The sequence below is a fragment of the Myotis daubentonii genome, chromosome 2 (assembly GCF_963259705.1).
Source record: "Myotis daubentonii chromosome 2, mMyoDau2.1, whole genome shotgun sequence".
NCBI lineage: Eukaryota > Metazoa > Chordata > Mammalia > Chiroptera > Vespertilionidae > Myotis > Myotis daubentonii.
Genome location: NC_081841.1, coordinates 103,079,380 through 103,101,339, shown reverse-complemented (window position 1 = coordinate 103,101,339; position 21,960 = coordinate 103,079,380). Strand labels below are relative to the sequence as shown.

General features: G+C 35.8%; 1 protein-coding gene across 6 annotated transcripts in view; it reads right to left on the bottom strand.

Annotated features, from left to right (window-relative positions):
• PAN3 (poly(A) specific ribonuclease subunit PAN3) overlaps positions 1-21,960 on the bottom strand; it is a 161,808-nt gene that overhangs the window by 1,754 nt on the left and 138,094 nt on the right. For 5 of the 6 annotated variants that reach the window (XR_009451290.1, XM_059684046.1, XM_059684047.1 and 2 more), the window contains 6 exons: positions 18,141-18,306; positions 16,945-17,035; positions 12,396-12,535; positions 9,763-9,892; positions 9,237-9,301; positions 2,667-2,805 (listed from right to left, as the gene is read on the bottom strand). Coding sequence is in view for 5 of the 6 variants with exons in the window: in XM_059684046.1 (XP_059540029.1) it covers positions 2,667-2,805; positions 9,237-9,301; positions 9,763-9,892; positions 12,396-12,535; positions 16,945-17,035; positions 18,141-18,306 (731 nt within the window). In the remaining variant the exon portion in view is untranslated. The remainder of the gene's footprint in view (positions 1-2,666; positions 2,806-9,236; positions 9,302-9,762; positions 9,893-12,395; positions 12,536-16,944; positions 17,036-18,140; positions 18,307-21,960) is intronic. The other variant, XM_059684050.1, reaches the window with a different exon arrangement.

Genomic DNA, 21,960 nt, shown 5'->3' with positions numbered 1-21,960 from the left:
CACACAGAAGATTATCTACCTTATCTACTTTAGGACAACACTTGGCAATGATGATAAACATTTAAAATTGTTACATTTGCTTCTGGATATACATAAATATTTCATACCACCAATCAGTAGGTACACACTTTTAACTCAGATGCTTTTCACACAAATGCTGCCCTACTTCTCCCTATCTTTCATGCTTTTCCTAATTGCTTGTATTATATAGTATAACTTAATTATTCCCTCAATATCTCCCAACTTTTTTGTATCACAATTACAGTACAATGAACATTTTCATCTAAACTTTTTCTTCTGTAGAATTACTTCCTTAGGAGACTTAAAAGTACACTGAATCAGAAAGTATGAGTAACTTTATAGCCTATCACATACAGCCAAATTGCTTTCCACAGGATTTCAGGCACCATAGCCTTATAAGTTGTACCAATTTAGCAGAAACTTCATATCAAATGAAGTTTTAATTTACAATGTTATTAACATTACCAAATGCTTTCATATATTCACTTTTGTTATTTCCACCGTGTGAATGCCAGTTTAGTCTTTACCCACTGACCTATAAGGATACAGCATAGTATTTTAATGAGGTATCTATAAAGTATAAATACTAATCCTTAGTCCATCAAAAAAACTCATCTTGTCTTCACTTTATTTTTGTTAGTTTTTAATGTCCATTTTTCCTTTTTTCATTAATTAATTCATTAAAAAACATTTAAAACTAATTCTGAAGACTCAAATTTAGAAATAACTTTAGCAGTTAATTTCAGTCATTTCCACCAAAATAAGCTATGTTAAATTTTAATATAATCAATATGGCCATCCCTCCTTTTCAATTTATTACTCTCTTTTCCAAATTTAGAAAATTGTTACATTTCAGATTTGGGATAGATTTTATTTACTATTAGTTATTTTATGAAATGAAATTTCTTCAAATTTTCAATTATCTCCACCTTATTCTATCAAATCTACTTGTCAGTGTTTATACCTGTTCTACAGTTTTAGTTATGGTACTTTGATACTACGGACAGTATCTTCTAAAATCTAATAGACTTATTCTTCTCTCATTGCTCAAGAAAAACATTTTCCCTTTAAGGGAAAAGGGCAAATGAATATATAAATCATATTGGATTAGTTTAATGGTACATCATACAGTTTTATTCTGTCTTAATGTAAGTTATTGACAATACTCTCTCAAGAGTTTTAAGGAAATTCAAACAAGACAAAGTAGTGCTTAAAAACAGATATTTTTCCTGGAGGGTTAACAATGTATGTTAACAGTTCTAAATGATGTGACAGAGCCGGTATTTTCTTCCCTAGTGCTTGTCATTTAGGGACAGTTGAGACCAGGACACAGCAAGTGTTTTCTATAAAGGGCCATTAGTAAATGCTTTAAATTTCAGGGCTACATACAACGTCGGTCACATATCCCTTCTTGATTTTGTTTTTTTAAAACAACCTTTTAAAAATATAAAAACTATTCTTAGCTTGAAGGCTATACAAAAAATGCCTGTAGAATGAATTTGGCCTACAGGGCACAGTTTGCCAACTGATTTAGATATAAAGCTATACAAAGACTAGGATTTGCTTCTGGAAACCCATTCTAAGCAATCCATAAGGGAAATGCATTCCTTCCTTCCTCTGTAAATGGTCGGTCTCTTATTAGCCCTTTCAAAAACACAAAGTTCACCTCTCAAGTAAATTTATGATATATCTTCCACCTAATTTTCCATTTATAATGGCTAGGCCTACTGACATTACTAATATTGTGCTTTTATGATTATAATACCCATAGTTAACAGTAAATGGACTCATAACATGCAGGACATTCAACTTGACTCAGAATGACTTAGAAGAAAGGAATTCAACTTTATAAAAATACTTAATCACAGAATTATTTTGCTGTTTTTCCACTCGTTTTATTTGATATAACAAAATAACATACAAATAAAATATAGTATAATGGGGTTGGGAAGGCAGTCATTTTGTGACATTTACCACAATAAAAAGACCCACAATGAACATTTTGGTGTTTAAAAAATCCTATTCTAAAAATTAAGCACAGCCCTGGCTGGATTGGCACAATTGGTTGGAGCAGCTGTGGGCAAACTACGGCCCACGGGCCGGATCCGGCCCGTTTGAAATGAATAAAACTAAAAAAAAAAAAAAAAAAAAAAGACCGTACCCTTTTATGCAATGATGTTTACTTTGAATTTATATTAGTTCACACAAACACTCCATCCATGCTTTTGTTCCGGCCCTCCGGTCCAGTTTAAGAACCCATTGTGGCCCTCGAGTCAAAAAGTTTGCCCACCCCTGGGTTGGAGCATCGTCCCATACATAAAAGGTCTCGAGTTTGATTCCCAGTCAGGGCACATACCTAGGTTATATGTTTGATCCCTGGGGTGCATACAGGAGGCAACCAATGGGTGTTTCTCTCTCACATCAATGTTTCTCTCTCCCTTACCCTCTCTCACTAAAAAACAATAAAAACATATATATCCTCAAGTGAGGATTTTTAAAAATTAAGACATCAAAAAATTAGTAATAAAATATCTTGTAGACTATAGACTACATCTTAATTTCTTGAGTCTCTTAGTATTTGTAGAAAATACAACTCTACAAACTGTAGATAGCATTTATGTCTTAAAAATCCAGATACAAATTACCTTGTTAAGACAAGAAATGATATGACTGAGGTCAATCCAAGGAGCACCTGCTTCTGTCACCTGATGAAAAAGATGATCCCTAAAGAGTTTCAACAGATAACGGTCTCCGGTCTCTGACCAGGTAGGATCCTTCTGAAACCTGAAGAAGGTAATATTTTACCTCAGTAATTCATACTATATGCCACATGGCCATATGTTTATTTTTCTGACTCAAAACTAGCTTTATTTTATTTTCTCCAAAAGTTATTTATTACATCCAAAAGTTATAGGGAAGCTAAAAATTTTTTTTTCATATTTTATGCTCATATTGCCCAGGTTCTTTATTTTTAAAATAATTTCATTTAACATGCAAGTATATGAATATCAGTTTCCAATTCTCAAGGGCAATCACACCTTATACATCCGTATTTTAGAATAACTTTCTTATTTAAACCCCTATCATTAAATAAAATGGGGAAGAAGGAAATGTCTTTAGATATCTTTAGAAATAGGTAAAAGAGATTATCCTTTCCCCCCTCCCACCCTCACATTACAGAGAAGAGAGAGATGGTCAGGTATGTTTTTACTGGTGAGCATAGAATAGAAATCTGTTTAGGAAACAAAAAGGGGGTAGATTTTGGTTTCCTATTCTCAAGTGATGATATGATGAAAGTGTGCTGTGCCCAATGTTCATAGCAGCACAATTCACCATAGCTAAGATATGGAAACAGCCTAAGTGCCCATCATCAGATGAGTGGATTAAAAAATGGTGGTACATCTACACAATGGAATACTACGCTGCTGTAAAAAAGAAGGAAATCAGAGGGAAGGCAAGGGGGGGAGGGGAGGTAGAGATCAATCAAAGGACTTGTATGCATGCATATGAGCATAACCAATGGACACAGACACTGGGGGGGAGGGAGAGGGCATGTGCTGAGGGAGGGGGTGAAGGGGGAGTGGCCAGGGAGAGGCCAATGGGAGACAAAGAAGACATATGCAATATTTTAATCAATAAAAAATTTTAAAAAAAGAAAGTGTGCTGTGAAGAACTTGAAGACAGACCAGATTACCAGGTAGTTTTCAGCAGCCTTTGGAACTATGATCCAGTAAGGAAAACAAACATTCAAATAACCAAAAAAAGTTGTAACTGCATATTTAAATAATGCAATTAAGAAGAAGAGATATAGTACAGAACAGAAACATGAATTCCTCTGTAAGACAAGGACAGCTTTCCACAGGAAGCAGTGGATGCTCTTCCCAGAGGAGAGATGCTCCTTAATCAAAGACATCAATATCTGCAAAGGATCATTTAAGAAACATAAGAAAGGTCAGTGTGGATTGGGTTGGATGAGAAAAGACTAGAGAGATAAAAAGGAGTACAAAGGGAGGGTTCGAGAGTAAGGACAAGGGGGAGAAAGAAAACACTAGGACAATGAGTGAGAGAAAAGAGAGGAGGAGAAAATTAAAAGCAAAAAAGGCAGATCTGAAGCAAAGATAAGAGGGGAGAGGTCAGATTATGCAGCGTTAGGTCATGTTAAAACATTAGTCTAAAAAAAAAAAAGAAAAACATTAATCTGCATTCTAAGAACAAGGTGAGGGGGCACTACATTGTTAAACACAATTATATGTGTGCTTTACAAAGATCATTCCAGGGACTTCCAATTAAAATTGATTAAACACACCCATTTATCTGTTTCCTTTCAAACCCCCACCAAATCTGTAATAAATGTCTTTAAAAGGGTGTAAACACACAAGAACAAAGGGATCAGGAGCAACAGTAGCAGATACACACACATATCACAGAAATTTGGAAGGTAGAAAGCAGAAGGTAAGTGGTATGACTTAGCAGAACTGAGCTATAATGCTATAGGGAGCACAGAAAGAGATCATCACAAGAAGCCAGTCATAACAGTGAGGCTCAGGGGCTGATGTCATTCGGTACTGCTTAAAGATCCTGGTGTGAACTGAGGCTGGAAACAACAGAGTAATAAAAGGTTCCATAAACACCAAACAGTAAACCCATCTCTCAACCAGGAATCTTCCTAAAAATGGTGCAGAGAGCATCTCCAGCCTCCAGTATAACAGGCAAAGCAGGAAATCAGGAACTGAGGAGTGATGGGTGAGACAATTTAACCAACACTTTCTCCCTCCTTGCCTTCCCAAACCTTGGCTATGGGGTTTATACTACAGAGAGAAGGTTGGGAGATTCTTTTCTGGATATGATGACCTGCCCAATAGAAATATGGACATTTGGAAGCCTACCAAAAAACCCCCACAAAAGTCATACCTAACAGTATCACACATTCTGCTTTGTCACAATTTCTGCCTCCATAAGGAGCTTCCCCATTAGTTTTTTAGGACCTCATTTTATTTATTTATTAGAGGTGCAGTGCACAAAATTCATGCACTGGGGGTGGGGGGTCCCCCCTCAGCCCAGATTGCAAGAGGGCACAGGCCAGGCCAAGGGACCCCACTGTGCACAACTGGGGCGGGGGAGGAATGCAGGAGGTTAGCCAGCCAGGAAGGGACTGCAGGAGGACTCCAGGGCATGTCCAACCCGTCTCACTCAGTCCTGATCAGCCAGACCCCAGCAGCAAGCTAACCGACTGGTCAGAGTGTCTGACCCTGGTGGTCAGTGCACATCATAGCAACTGGTCGACTAGTTGACACTCTGCTTCCGGGTGATCAGTGCATGTCATAGCGAGCGGTTGAGTAGCCTTAGCATTTATTAGCATATTATGCTTTGATTGGTTGAATGGATGACCGGACACTTCGTATATTGGGCTTTTATTATATAGGATTTGTTTGTTTGTTTGTTTGTTTATTTATATGATTTTAGAGAGGGAAAGAAACATCAATAAGAAACATTGATCAGCTGCCTCTTGCATGCCCCCTACTGGGGATTGAGCCCACAACTCAGGCATGTGCCCCCATAAGGAATTGAACCAGCAACCTCTCAGTGCATGGGACAATGCTTAACCAACTGAGCCACACCAGCCAGTGCTAGAACCTCATTTTTAGTATAAATGGACAGCCAAGCATCAAAAATGCTTTGGAGAATAAAACAAAGCAAAGCAAATTCTTTCCTATGAGATATTGCAGGAAACAAAAAAACTTAAAACCAAAAATTTCTAATTGACAGCCTCAGAGAAACCAAAATTAAATGCTGTAAGAGAGAAACAGAGTGCTAAAAGTTCTTGAAAATTAAAAATGATAGCAGAAATTTAAAAATTGAAAGAAAAACTAGGAAAACATTTCATTTTAGACAAAATAACTTGAGATAATTGCCTAGAAAGAACAAAAAGATATGATACAGTAAATAGAAGACAATATTAGAAAATCAGTTGCAAAGTCTAACATCTGAACAATGGGAATTCCAGAAAGAGATAAGAAATTATAAAAGAAACAAAGACTACAAGTAAAGAACATAAGTTTCCAAGATGAAAAGGGCTCATGTGTTGATTCAGCAGAATGAATTCAACACTCACACCAAGACACATCAGTATGAATTTCTGAACATCAGTGATAAAGACCCTAAAGAATGGTGGGGATTTGGAAAGAAAATGGCTTTAAATCTGTCTAGAAGTTAAAAAGACTATGGAGCAATGCCTCAAATTCTGAATGAGATAATCACTCCTATAACTCAGCTATGTACTACTAGAGGTATTAGTTAATACAAATCACTCAAGAGGAATTAAAAGTATATAAATTAAAAAGGAGGAAATATAACTAACAATACTTGAATATTTGACCATTTATCAAAAAACCCAAGAGAATCTACTGAAAAACTGTAAGACAATAGGGCATAAAATTTATAGAAATCTATTATTTTCATGTATATTTGGTAACAAGCAGTCCAGAAGACAAAATTTGGGGAAAACTCCCAATTATAATAACAATAAGAAAAAATACCTAAGAATAAACTTCTGGTGATATAACTATATAAAGAAGTAAAAAAAAATTCAATGACATGCCATTATCTTGGTTAAGAGAACTTGTCTTCTAAAAAACAAATGGTCCTTAAGTTTATTAATAAACCTAATGTTATCTTCTCAATAAAAATACCATCAGGTTTATTGATTTGTGTGTTTTTTTTAACTAAAACAAGCTAATTATAGAATTTATACAAATTACTAAGTGGTGTTAGGAAAACAATAAAACAACACAAAATAAAATGGACATAAGAAAGAACTAACACTATTAGGTTTTAAAATGTCAATCATTAAAACATTGTAAAAGATGCTGCCTTAAACTAGTGGGGAAAAGCTAGACTAGTCAATAAATAGTTTTTGGACCACTGGGTAATTTTCTGGGATTCATACTTTACATCCTATAGAAATCCCAAATACATAATTTAATATTAAAAAAAAGAAACTAAATATTCTAGAAGAAACCATGAAATAATTCCTTCATAATCTTACAATGGAAAAGATCTGCCTAACTATGACTCAAAATCTAAAGGCATAAAGCAAGTTTCATCAATTAGACTACATATATAAATGCCTGCATGGGAAAAATTAAGCAGTCAAAATAAAAATAAAATAAAATAAAAACCACAGGGCAAATCTCTCTCAATCCTATATGTCACAGAAACCAGACAATCCAATTAAAAATAATAATGAGCAAAGGACAGAAGAGAACAAAAATGATCAAAAACATAAGATTGGCAATATGCTCATTAAGAATAAATAAATAAATAAATAAATAAATAAATAAGGGAAATAAGCCAATCCGAGAAAGTCAAGTATTACATGATCTTATTCATATGTGGAATCTAGTGAACAAAATAAACTGATGAACAAAACAGATCCAGAGACACAGAAGCATGGAACAGAATGCAGTATCTGAGAGAAGGTGGGGGAGGGTAGGTGGGTGGGGAGCTATCAAAGAACTTGTATGTACATATGCATAACCCATGGACACAGACAACAGGGTGGTGAAGGCGTGGAGCAAGGGGCAGGGGCAGGCTTGAAAGAGTCAATGGGGGGGGGGGGACATATGTAATACTTTCAACAATAAAAATTTTTTAAAAAAAGAATAAAATACAAACTAAAACTGCATTTATCAAGTTGACAAAAATCCAAAAAGTTTGAAAAAAGTATTGTTAGTGAAAGACTCCTGTGCATTGTAGACCTTCTGTAATAGCTATCAAATTACAGGGACATTCCCACTGACCTATCACAACTGGACCTCTATTTATGCACACACAAAATTAAGTGAGTCCCTACAACATTGTTAATACTGGCACAAAAGACTGAAAACAACCCAAATACTCATCAATAATAACTAGAGAAATAGTACATCCATAGGATGAACTATTATATGGCCATAAATTATGAGGAAGCATAGCATATTTGGTTAAGAGCACAGACTGTGAAACCATACTGCCTGGATTTAAATCAGGCTCATATACTTATTTTGTGGTCTTGGACAAGGTATTTACCTCTCTATGTCTCAATTCTCAGTTGAATGGGGTACTAACAACATCTGCATCATAGGGTTGTTATGAGGATTATGTTGTCATATTTGTAAACCATTGACAATAATGTTTAGAATACACTAAACATATCTGAACAAAATGATTTCCAAAATACATTGTTACGAGAAAATAAGCCATATACAAAAAAAGCAATTGTGTGGTTTATAATTTGTATAATAATAAAAGCATAATATGCTAATTAGACAAGATGGCCAAACGACCTTCCAGACGACATTCTAGAAGAAGCCGGGACTGCAGGCTGCGAGGGCAGAGGCAAACCACCAAGGCAAGCTGCCGCGGCTGCGAGGGCCAAGCCCCTTGCACAAATTTCGTGCACTGGGCCTCTAGTTTAAAAATAAAGAGATAAGTGCCAGAAGAAACATAGAGTTCCTAAAATAGGGTTCAAAATAGTCATGTTGTCTTTATTTAGAAAAAAATTAGCAAAAACACCGAGTCTTTTAAACTTGAAGAAATATAAGTGAACTTGAATTCTGTGGTCAAAAAATCCCTCAAGCGAAGACATTTATCTATTTCTATGAACAAAGGTGACATTCCTGAACTGTAACTTACACTGTAGTCACAATAGCTGTGACACAGCCTTAGCTGTCTTTGACAGTTAAGCAGTTCAAACATCAATTCTGCTTCTTTCTTTAACATATGATTAACTTCCAAATGAGGCAGAACTAAATGACAAATAATGTTAAGACAGTGATAGCACTGATATGAAACAGAAGGTAAGAGACATGCAACAATTAGAGATTTCTGAAATCTCTAACCTGACCTGAATTGACCAAGCTTCAAAACTGAGACAGGGTTAAGGCAGTACTGATCACCATCAACTGTCCACTTATGTGCAAACCGCACTGGAGATCTAACACAGAATATTTTCTTTATGTATGTATGTATGTGAAATTCTTAAGGACAACCATGCCTAGGCTGTAGTTTAAAAACAACACCCTAATTAATGATTAACAATAGGCTTAAGGTCACTTCACATGAGAATTTTTCCCTTTTCCAAATAAAACCAGTTAAGGATAAGGTATGCCCAATCTTTATTATGCAAAACCATGCCCTTGATTGAAACCGTGTTATAAAATACTGTAAATCCTTACTCCGGCCTCTCATTGATTGTTCCCAATTTTGCTAGAAGCCTAAACAGTCTTCCATTTTGAACCTCCTATAAAACATTTTAAAAAGAGACAGAATATTAATATTCCAGCTAACTGAATATAAAAACAAAAGTTTACAAAAATTGGCATCCCACACCAATATTACCTTTAACCAACAAATCCTAATATTCCAACCTTCTGGTTATACTTTTAAATACAATGTGCCCATGCCATTCAATAGTAATACTCAAAATTATACTGCTGGTCATTTTTTAAAGTTTTGTTAAAATAATTCACGTGAAAAAAAAAAATCAAGATTTTTTGTCAAATGAATGTAGCAAAGCCATGAACAAAAAGAAGAAAACAAATGCCACATAGGAAATAAAAATACTAATCATTAAGTTTGGGCAAAAATATGTGCAATCTTAGCCAACTATGCACTATATTCTGCACAATAATTAGTATGTTTTTTATTGATTTATACACAGAGATGCAAGCCTGTATACAGGCTCTTAAATGCACTCTTTACCTTTGCAAGGTCCTCCTCTATGACATCATTTCTCATTTGAGCAGCATCCAACTGAGTATAAAATCGAGCACCGATCATGGGCATGATGTCATTAACACTTCGCATCCTGTTCTGATCAGTCAACAGATACCTACCCAACATACAGAAGAATTACTTGAATGCCAAACATGCAATTTGAAAAACAACATGACCCAAAAGCGTGTAGCTACTATTGCTGCTATCATATCAGTGCGCACAAATTTGAAAACATTTTTTCATGCAAGTCAAGTTCACTTTTCTCTGGAAAATCTTAAGAGCCAATGGAGAAAATTGTAAACGTGTCTCTTTCTCTGCATTTTTTATTTTTATTATGAAAATGAGAAAGGAAAATTGAATAGTTATACTTACCATTTCCATTCTCAAAACCTTCTTTATAATAGTGAGAGATGAAAAGATTGCTACACATTTTTTTGGAGAGGTGAAATAGGGGTTGGCTGTAAGGGTTCCTCAACAATAATTTCTGAAACTAAACCTGGGTCTTCAATTTTGATAAATCAAACGAGCCTCAGCTTTTTAGGAAGCTGTCCTCTGCTCTGCAACTTCATTTACCAGCTGTCATGGTATATTTATTTCTGAGAAATCTTCATGCACTAATACACATCAGAAGAGACCAATTAAATTTCTTCTATTGTTACAACTAAGGCAGAAAAAAATTTATGTTTCAAAGGGCCACTTTCTAGAACACAATAATTAATCACCTATTATTGCTCATTCTGATAGGTAAGCCATTTCCTAACCCTTCTCTATTAAAGAAGCCTCCACTCATTCACTCTCTGCTTAAACTTGTCTTATTTTCTTCATAGGGTTTATCATTATCTGCAAACATTTTACTTGTTCACATGTTTATTAACTCCTCCCCATTAAGGTGGAAGCTCCAGAAGATGAAAATTTTATGCATCTGTTCAAAGCATCTTTAGCATCTGGCATATAGCAGGCATTCTTTTGTTGAATAAATGAATGGTTATATTCATGTGGATAATCAATATCTTACCTATTCATCTCATAATTACTGACATATTTACATCTAACTACTCATTTTACAAGCTACATGACTTTGGCAAGTTACTTTACCTCTCTCTGTCTCAGCTTTGCCACCTTTAAAATGGAGCTAATAATGGTACCTAACTCCTAGCGTTTGGGAAAGAATTAAGAGACTTAATTCATATCAATCAGTCTGAAAGTGCCTGATACATGGCTTACTGCTCTATAAATTTTAGTTACTGATTAATATTAAAGTATGACTTTTGCTGATTCATTTTTTAAGGAAAATTTCAAAATTTACATGAGTAGAGAAAATTACTAAATCTCCATGTACCCATCACCCAGTTTCAAAAACTGTTAATGTACGGCCAACTCTGTTACATTTATATTCGTTACTCTCTCTTTTTTAAGAGGAAACTTTGGAGATTATAACTTGAGATTAGAGACATCCTCGGTGCTGCACACTAAGGCCAGGAATCACAGTTGTGATCACATATGAAGCAAATATTTTCACTTAAAAGAGAAATCATCTTATTTGATTATTAACAGGAAACAGGTATCACTGGCTCTGTCACAAAGACACTTATGCCAATGTAACAAAGCACAGGTGAGCAGCCCCATCCTCTATCCCTCAATTCCATACCCCAAGGCCAGTCCAAAAACAAATGGGATCATCCAGGGCTACAAGAAAAATCAGAAGAAACAGCTGGAAGCTAAAGAGAGACTGAAAAGGATCTATGAGCTCTAACTGCTTCTAGAACATAATAGGATAAACTGCAACAGAGACTTCCTATTCCTAGCATGTGTTCTCTAGAATAACTTATAATAAGGGTTGTCTGGAATTTCCAAATGTTAGAGGTATCTGGGACAGGGAGCAGTCCTTCTGTGATGACAGTAGTCCACAGTGGGTTTTTCTTACACCAAATTTATTTCAAACCGGCACACAAGGATTCCTTGGAATTTGAAGATACTGGAGAAGCATAGAGACCTTTACATATATGTTTTCTGGAATGGATGTTCTGGCCATAGAGTATATAACTGAATCATACCTGAGGTTTATTTATGAAAGCTTTCACAAAGATAACGACCACTCTCTAGAGCAGTAGTCAGCAACCGGTGGTCCTTGGACCACTGGTGGTCCGTGAGATCCAAAAGGTTGGCGACCGCTGCTCTAGAGCAGCACTAATAGAACTTTCTGAGATGATGGAAATGTTCTATGTCTACACTATCCAATATTAGCCAGGAGCTACAAATGGCTTTTGAGCTCTTGAAAAGTGGCTAGTGAAACTGAAGAACTAAATTTTATTTCATTTTAACAAGCTTAAACTTAAAAGGTCATATGTAGCTAGTAGATACCAATGCAGCCTTAGAGGGTACCCTTTGGCAAAATGTTTAAAACATCAGTAACTGATTTAAACACACTGGTTTATAAATTTATTCCAAGAAATATATACTTAGCAATAAAAATAAATTACAAGTTGCTTAATTGTGTTTTGCCTGATTTTAAATAGCAGTCAGTAAAATAAACAGAATCACTATTAAAAGGCCCTTATGAAACAGCTGTCTTATCTCATATGACCATTATACATGTTCAATTGCATATTAAAACTTACAAAATCAGATTCTTCAGGTCAGAAGAGTAGTTGATTGTCACCAGTTCCATGGCTTTCTGTAAATTCTCTCGCTGAATTCCTGCCAAAGAGTTGCAAGCCAAAGCCAACACAACTTTTCCTAATGATATCAGATCTGCTTGCTGATATGGAAGAATAAATATATCTTTTAATTTTTATTTTAAAAGTACAAATTTAATACACTCACACTATTGCCTGCATGGAAAAAGTACTTATACAAAGAAGCTACAGAGGGGTCTCAAATATTAATGATCATCAGAATGAGATGGGAGCTTATCAAAAAGAATTTCTGAGCCTCTCCACCATAGATTCTCATTCAGTAGGACTGAAAAGAGGTACAACATTTTTAAAGCATCCAGGTAATTCTGATGTAGTTCTAGATCTACACTGTAAAAAACATTACTCTAAAAATTTCACATGCCAACTACAGAACTACTGCCTTAAATTTTTAAAAAATTACTTAAATAGAGCTGATATTCTTACTATTATAAGAAATTTAAGGCTGGTTATTATACACTTGCTTTACTCTGATCATTGCAATTTATGATATGCACTTTCTCATTTTCCATGATGCCTAAAACATAGTGTGTACTTGAAAATTTACTTGAAGAAAACTTATTCCATTATTCCAAACACAACATCAGCCATTACCTAATTTTTCATGTACGTTCTTTAGGACACTGAAAATACTGCCAACCCAATGATATCCCATCTGTTGATGTTCTAAACAGACAATTATATTCCCACCGTAAAAGATCTTTGAGCTCCCTAACCACCTACTTTCCCACGGGTTTTTCTTTTTTTTCAAATTTACCAGTCTGAGGCCTTTCTTCTGAAAGGATTTTCAAAAAGCAGCTAGATGAATTGAGGTGAGCTCTCCGTTACCTATTATAACTCCAGGAAACAAAATGGTCACCTCAAGAGGCACTGCTTGGCAGGTAACTATTAATAAGCACATGCCTGGGAGAATGGAGCAGCTCAGAGTTAAGTGAAATTATCTAAAGTAATTTCTACAGAAAACTTCTATAAATCTTCAAAATCTGAGATCTCAACTGAATTATTGGATATATGTTCATTTGCTGAATATTGGTTTAGTATAAGGAGTTTTCAAACTTAGCTATAAATTAACATCATCTGAGGAGCTTAAAAAACAAACAAAAAAATCACCCAGTGGCCATCCCCTCATCTCAGTTCTGATGTCATTAGTCTGGGGTAAGATCTAGATATTGGTATTTTTCAATGCTTCTACAAGAGATTCTGATATGCAGCCAGGGTTGAAACCTACTGGTTTTGTGGAATGTTTATAATGGTATATTTGTGACATCAGGGGAGTATTTCAAGGCAATCACTAATGAAACTTTAACACTATATAACTATCTTTAGCAACATTCTACCCAAATAATAAAGTATAAGAGGAAGTTAAACTCCATTACTAAAATAACATGAAAAAGTTCAAATTTAAAAATTTATCCCAAACTAGCATTTATGAATCTGACACTGTGAACATAAGAGCCTTTAATCTGTGGAAAAACTGATTAGAAAAACAAGCTACTTTGAATCTGTAAGAACAAGAGATACCAAGAATGCATGCCAGAGAAACTGTTTGGAACTTCATTAGAGGTACAGAGTTAGGAGCCAGGGAAGAAGGGAAGGTGGCATGGGGAAAGGTCACTGCTGCCATCGTTTTCTTTCTTTCTCTGGAGGGCACTGCCGTGAACAAACTCAAGAAGGATTCCCCTCAGTCATTCTCAAGATCAAGTAAACATTCCAAATTACACTAAATGAAATCATAAATCAGTACATGTAAATACTAACTGGAAATTTCTCTAAGTGTTGTAATCCATTGTCGTCAGCAAAGCACACTGAAGGTTATTTATCAAGTATGTGAGCAGCATGTACCAACACACAACCTTCCAACCCTTAAAACAGTAGAATTTTCAGGTTAGCTTCACTCTGAATTGATGCTGTAACTACACCTCCCACTTAGAACATCCCATTAATCCCTAACACAAGACAGGAAAACAAAAGTCCAAGAGAACTGAAGGACTGATGGGTTTAAAGAATAGTAAGTAGCATCTGGCTTAAGTACTTCCTACCACCATTCTAAAACTGACCAAAGGTAGGAGTATTCACTTTAGAAATAAAATGTACATGTCACATAATCCAGATTAAATGAGAACTATTTTTTAAAATAAAAGACATTAATCAAGTCCTGCTTAATTAAGAGAATTAACATGATAAAAACTCTGTAACTCTCCTTTCCTTATTTCCCAGCTAAATAATTTTCCAGTTGTTATTTTGCTTCTTACCTCCATCTGGTTTTCCCCCCATTTGTTGAATTCTGGAGGTTTTTTCCCCCCAACTCATTTTCAGTTTCTTCCTGATTCTTGATTTCTTGATTTTTCTGATTCTATCTATGGCTCTACTTATGTCCATTTTACTGAAAGTCAGTCTCTATTCACGTGTCTGAAACAGACTATGAAAAATAGACTACAAGAAACAATGTACTCCTTTCTCATGTGCCCTCTTCGCTATAAAATCACAATCCCCTTTTTGGAACTATTTTTAATTCTCTCCATTACCTTACTAAAAGCTATATGAAAAATCTTCCACACATATATACCACCACCACCCCCCCCCCCCCAAAAAAAGAAAACCTGATATATATCCTTTACTGCTGAAGATAAAGGGATGGTGACAACAGGTTGAAAGTAGCCTGAGTTTATGAATTAAGGCAGTTGTTAATTTATCAATCAATTGCCCCAAATGCTTACTTAAAAGTTATTTGTAACTCTGGGATTACTTTTCTTATGAAGAATTGTTTTTCAAGGTTAACTTCACAACTTGCAACATAACTGAAGTAGTGTACATTTGCAAAGAAAAAGATGGGAAATAATATTGTTGTGACACTAACGGGGGGAAAAATATCAACCTTTATACTAGTAATTAAAATAAAAATAAACTCTTCAGACTAGAGAATAATAAGGAAATACTGTAAGGCTATTTTTTTTTTAAGGCTATTTTTTAAAATGTAGACATGAGGTTTCCAAATACTTGCAATAGAGACTGATGGCACTAGTTCTAAATTTATCTTCCAAAGTTTAATATTACTTTCCTGAATATATGAAAATCACTAGTATTTTTAATAGCCAATAATCAGTCACTTTTAGGAGCACAACAAATTATAAAGAACAATTTTCAGAGCCAATTAGTTAGTCAATAAATATAAGACAGAAGATAAGGAAAGTAGGTAAGAAACAACCATTCTAGATTTAAAAAATAAAAAAAGAGGGAGCAAGTCTCTTAGGCAGGAAGGAAGCTGCTGCCATTGAAAAGTAGCCACACAGTGGCCACCAAGTGGTGTGACCAACCAGGACAGGTTGGCTACTATTGAGGTTAGGTGGGCACAAGTAGAGCAGAAGACATGAAAAGTCTGCATACAACTAACTGAATGTGATGAGGAGCTCCAACTCTTTGGGACTGCACTGCCTGTGCTAAGAGAAGGCCATGCATGAATTGGAATAATAAGCACTACATAGACTCTACTTCTCAGTCTGTTCTTTCCTGTTTGTTCTGAAATTTTGTCTTATAATAAAGTGAACTGAAATCTTTCAAGATTTAAACAAAAAATGTTGAAATGAGAAGGACAATGAGAAGGTGAGGTATCCTTGTTTTTCCATGTAATAAGAAGATATTCTATCTCATATCAACTTCTGTAAGTTAATAAATGTTCATAAACACACAAAAACTTTACACAAAAAGAACATTGCCTTAAAATGACAGTTGAATAGCCTCCGAAAAATGTATTGTAATACAAACTGAATGATCTGAAACATACTTTAAATAGCCACGTCACTTGTACAAAGTAATCAGGCAAAAGCAGCTACATTTAACACTCCTTGCAGAGATAGGTTCTTATTCTACACCTTAAGATTAATCAAGAAAAAAGAAATAAAAAGCTAAGTACATAATGGGACCTAAGTCCAAACTATTATTAGGAAGTAATACTATAATCAAATTCTGATAATGTACAAGAAGTGACGGTATTTGACTAAGCAAAAGAAAATAATTACTTAAAAAATGGCAATCAACACTATTTCTTTGAAAGTATTTCTAAAATTTTCAGACTGTTAGTGGGACAATTATTCTAAAAGTAAAAAAGAAAAAAAGTAAAATCTCCTTTAATGTAATTCATTCAACTGACCAATTAATCTGTTTTAATTCTGCTGAGGACAAATATCCTAATCACATAAATACATTTTCATTTGAACAGCTAGAGTCATTAATTCTGTATATTCCAACTTATAAGGGCTCTACACTAAATACATTAGTGATTAAGAAACCCATGTTCAAAGTTTGCATAAAAATCACCCAGAATAAATTAAAATCTACACTTAAAACCCTGAAATACTTTAAAATAAACAGAATTTGTCTTAAACACACACACACACACACACACACACACACACACACACACACACACACACACAAAGAACCAAGGCTGTAGGTATTCATGTTAATTCTTACTCACCTGGTATTGAGCCATTAATGCCAATGGATTATTATTCTGGCTGTTATCAAATGTTAAGACATCAAATACACCAACACAATTTACTCGTAACCTTTAAAGATCAGAGATTTAAAAAAAATAATTAAAATGAGATTTTAAAAATTAGATACTAGTGGAAATTTATCATTTCCTATAATATTTGGAAGAACCTCAGAATATTATCTACTCTAACCTTCTGTCCTACTCCCATATAGCCTCTACTAATCACCATTTTAGAGATGAGAAAATTAAGGCTCAAAGATATTAAGGTTATAAAAGTTAGTAACTAATAAAGCCAGGACTATAACTCATATCTTTGACTACCAGCCCAGTGTTCTTTCCACTGTACCAAGCTGCTTCGTTCATGTAAAGAGCACTACTTAGCTTCCTAACACTTCCTGAAGATATACTAGCCAATATTGGAAGCATCTTACATGTATTAATTCATTCAATCCTCTCAAGCATCTTATGAGACAGGTACCTTAAAATGTAGAAAATGGTGAGGAGAGTACCCGTCTCATTAGGTTACTGAACACAATGAAGTTAAGGTACTTGATCAGGGTCATAAAGACAGCAACTAACAGAGCCAGGAAGCTAAGTCAACTGGTACTACATCTAGAGCTCTTCATACTACACTGCTCAAGCCAATTCTCAAAATTACAACTTAAATGAAACTCTGCTGAAGTTAGGGTCTGTCTACTTAACTCTGTCAGTGGTTCTCAAAGCATATGACCCAATCAGTAGCAACAGCATCAACTAGGAACTTGTTGGAAATGCAAACTCTCAGGCCCTGCTAGGTCCAAGTTTGAACCCAATAATATGTGATAAATAACCCCCCCGCCCCCAGGCAATTCTGATTCAAGCTAAAATGTGAGAATCACAGTTGTACAAAGAAAAGTTGTGTTGATATTACTTATATATCTCCCCAACCCTAACCATACATACCTCCAAACCCTTACAAGATTCTTGGTTAATAACCAGGCTTTTTTTTTTTTTTTTTTTTAAAGAATTCAACTTTTTTTTTTTTTTTTTAAATTACAAATGAACTCAAAAGTCACAGCAATTCTTCTGGATGGAATATATGAAAAGGTAAAATTAAAACAAATCATCATGCTTTGTTTAAAACCGGTCATAGGTTAAATGCACAATAAAGAAGCCAAAACTCAAAATGCTAGTACCTCGTTTTGCCAGTTATCAGAATCTTTGTTGGGTCCATAACTCGACATGCCAAACCTGCTGTGTGAATGGTACGCAGTGCAGAACTCAACTGGACAATATATGCCCAAATAAGAGATTCTGGCAATAATCCAGCATGCTGTCTGGGCAATGGTCCATCATGTTGACCTATAAAGCAAATAATAATTTAAAAAACTTAAGTAATCAACTAAAAGACTAAAACATTCAAACCAAAATTAACAGAAAATTCACTTATATTCATGGTATAATTTGTCAATTTATACATATGCATACATGTAAAATTTAAGTTTAGTCTATAATTAAGGGACAAACCCCAAATTTCCCAATTTGAGATTATCCAATATAATAAAAGGCTAATATGCAAACTGACTGAATGGCTGAACGACTGGTCGCTATGATGCACACTGACCACCAGGGGGCAGACGCTCAACGTAGGAGCTGCCCTCTGGTGGTCAGCGCGCTCCCACAGGGGGAGTGCCGCTCAGCACGAGTGGGGCTCACGCCTGGCAAGCGCAGCTGTGGTGGCAGGAGCCTCTCCCACCTCCGCAGCAGCACTAAGGATGTCCAACTGCCGCAGGGAACGGGCCTAAGCCGTCAGACATCCCACGAGGGCTCCCAGACCGCAAGAGGGCACAAGCCAGCCTGAGGGACCCCACCCCTGAGTGCACAAATGTCGTGCACTGGGCCTCTAGTACCTTTATATTATTATTAGCAACAGAGCTCTCACTGAACTGTTCTTTTCTGTGACCACTATAATTACTGAAAAATAAACAAAAATTATTTTAAAAATATGTATTTAATTGTGAACCATATAAATATAAATCTGATTAAAGACAGAAACTGTAGATATTGTTATTTTACTTAAAATATGGATAATTCTACCTTATATTATTGTTCAGGCATGTGAGACCTTTTCATTCTGTGGCTTAAGGAAAATAAAAGTCTCTACCATAATTTATGCTGAATGTTTTCTTATTCTCCTTATACTGCTCGGTCATTTCAGTTAGATATGATAACATCCAATTTATAAAGACACGAATATAAAACACTAAATGTCATTTATGTGCAAAGTTAAAACACAAAAATATCTGGTCTACCATAAAGAGTCATCATTTTGATTCTATCAATTCTTGTTTCCTGATATTATTTTCTTAGTCATTGTTAATTCTTGTATCAGTAGAAAAGGAGCCATATAAATTTAATTCAGATTTTGTAATTATAGTAGTGCTCCCTTTCTTGCAGTTTCATTTTCTGTGGTTTCAGTTAAGTAACGTTGACCACAGTTAGAAATTAAATTGCCCCAACAATCAACATCATCCGCTCCTGACATCCAGCCATCAACATTGTCATGGCTCAATGATACAGAATCTCCAGAAGCAGAGGATTCTCCTAATACATCATCAAAAAGGTCAATAGTTGCCTACATCACAATGCCTGTCATTCACCTCACTTTATCTCATCACATAAGCATTTTATTATCTCACGTCATCATAAGAAGTACAACAATATATTTTGAGAGAGAGACCACATTCACATAACTTTTATTATAGTATATTGTTATAAATTGTTTTATTATTGGTTATTATTATTAATCTCTTACTGTGCCTAATTTAACATAGGTATGTAAAGGAGAAAACATCATACTGATACACATACACACAAACACACACGGAACTTGGTACTACTCCCAGTTTCAGGCATCCGCTCTGGGTCTTGGAATGTATTTCCTGCAGATAAAGGAGAACTACTGTGTTTCTTTTTTATTTTATGAAAGAAGGAAATATTTTTTTATAACTATTGATTTTTAGAGAGGGGGAGGGAGAGAGAGAGACAGAGAGAGAGCAACTTCAATGTGACAGAGAAACATCAATCAGTTGCTTCCCGCATGTGCCCTGACCAGAAATCAAACCCAAAACCTGGGTAAGTTCCCTGATAGGGAATCAAACCATCAAATAGCCCTAGCTGGTTTGGCTCAATGGATAGAGTGTCTGCCTGCGGACTAAAGGGTTCCGTGTTCAACTCCAGTCAAGGGAATAGACCTTGGCTGCAGGCTCCTTCCCTAGCCCAAACCCTGGTAGGGGCTCATGCAGGAGACAACCAATCGATGAGTTTCCCTCACATCGATGGTTCTCTCTGTCTTTCCCACTCTCTTCTACTTTCCCTGAAAATCAATGGAAAAATATCCTCAGGTGGGGATTAACAAAACACAAATAACAGACATACCGACAAGGGCAAGGCTAATGTATTTCAGAGAATGTAACCTTATAAATCCAAGTGTTCATATAGTAGTAAACAAACCTTTTGTCAATCAGATTTAAAGACAGTTAAATGGTTTTAATTGCAGAGATACTAAATAGCAATTAGGTAGTTATGGCTTGCCATAAAATTTCTAGGAAAAAGCAAATTTAAAATTCAAAAACTGCTATCCCTCAATTTAGACAGAACTAAAGATAATAAAATCTGGCCCGGAAGGCATGACTCAGTGGTTGAGCATCAATCTATGAACCTGGAGATAAGGGTTCAATTTCCTGGTCAGGGCACATGCCTGGGTTGTGGGCTTGATACCCAGTGTGGGGCAGGTAGGAGGCAGCCAATCAGTCATTCTCTCTCATCATTGATGTTTCTCTCTCTCTCTCCCTTCCTCTCTGAAATCAATAAAAATATTTAAAAAAAAGAATAAAATCTGGAAAACAGTGTTAGATGACTCAGAATGTGGCTCTAGTGATAAATGCCAAGAAAATGTCAAAGACAATTATAAAGAATGTAAATAAAACTATTTAATATATGTGGTAACAAGGAAAAGGAATATTTATAACAAACTAGAGGCCTGGTGCATGAATTCATGCACCAGTGGTGTCCCTCGGTCTGGCCTGTGGAATCGGGCCAAAACCCGCTACCCAACATCCCCCAAGGGGTCTCAGATTGCGTGAGGGTACAGGCCAGGCCAAGGGACCAGTGCAGGATTGGGGCCAGGGAGGGACACAGGAGGTTGGCCAGCTGGGGAAGGAACTGCAGGAGGGCTCCAGGGGTGTCTGGCTTGTTTCGCTCAGTCCTGATCAGCCAGACCCCAGCAACAAGCTAAACTACCAGTCAGAGTGTCTGCCCCCTGGTGGTCAGTGCACATCATAGCAACTGGTCGACCAGTCGACTGTCTGCCCCCTGGTGATCAGTGCATGTCATAGCGAGTGGTTGAGTGGCCTTAGCATATCATTAGCATATTACGCTTTAACTGGTTGACTGGATGACTGGACACTTAGCATATTAGGCTTTTATTATATAGGATAAGTCCTTACTATGTTCCAGATCCTGTCTAGTTATATATCCACATTTTCTCATTTTAAACCTCTAATCACAACTCCTATATGCTATGGTATTATTATTACCATTTTCTAAATTAGCACATTCCGTACAATATGCAATTTTTTGTGCTAATAAACTAAATAGTATAAGAAAACAATAGACTTCCATCTATGACTCTACAAGTTTATACAAACATTGGCCTTTATTTTTGTTTTTTAATATTCACATTGGGGCTTGGTGGGAGAGTCAAGGTGGTGGAATAGGTAAACACGGTACTCGCCTCCTCCTATAATGACATCAAGCTTACAACTAAACTACAGAACAATCATGATTTAGAGCCACCTGAAATCTGGCTGAAGCTAAGTCCTACCACTAGAGAATTAAAGAAGCCACAATGAGACTGGTAGGAGGGGCAGAGATGCGGAATAGGTTAGTCTAAGATCCATGTATGGCATTATTTTAATTGGGAGGGATATCTTGTCTACGGAGGTCCCCCCTAAG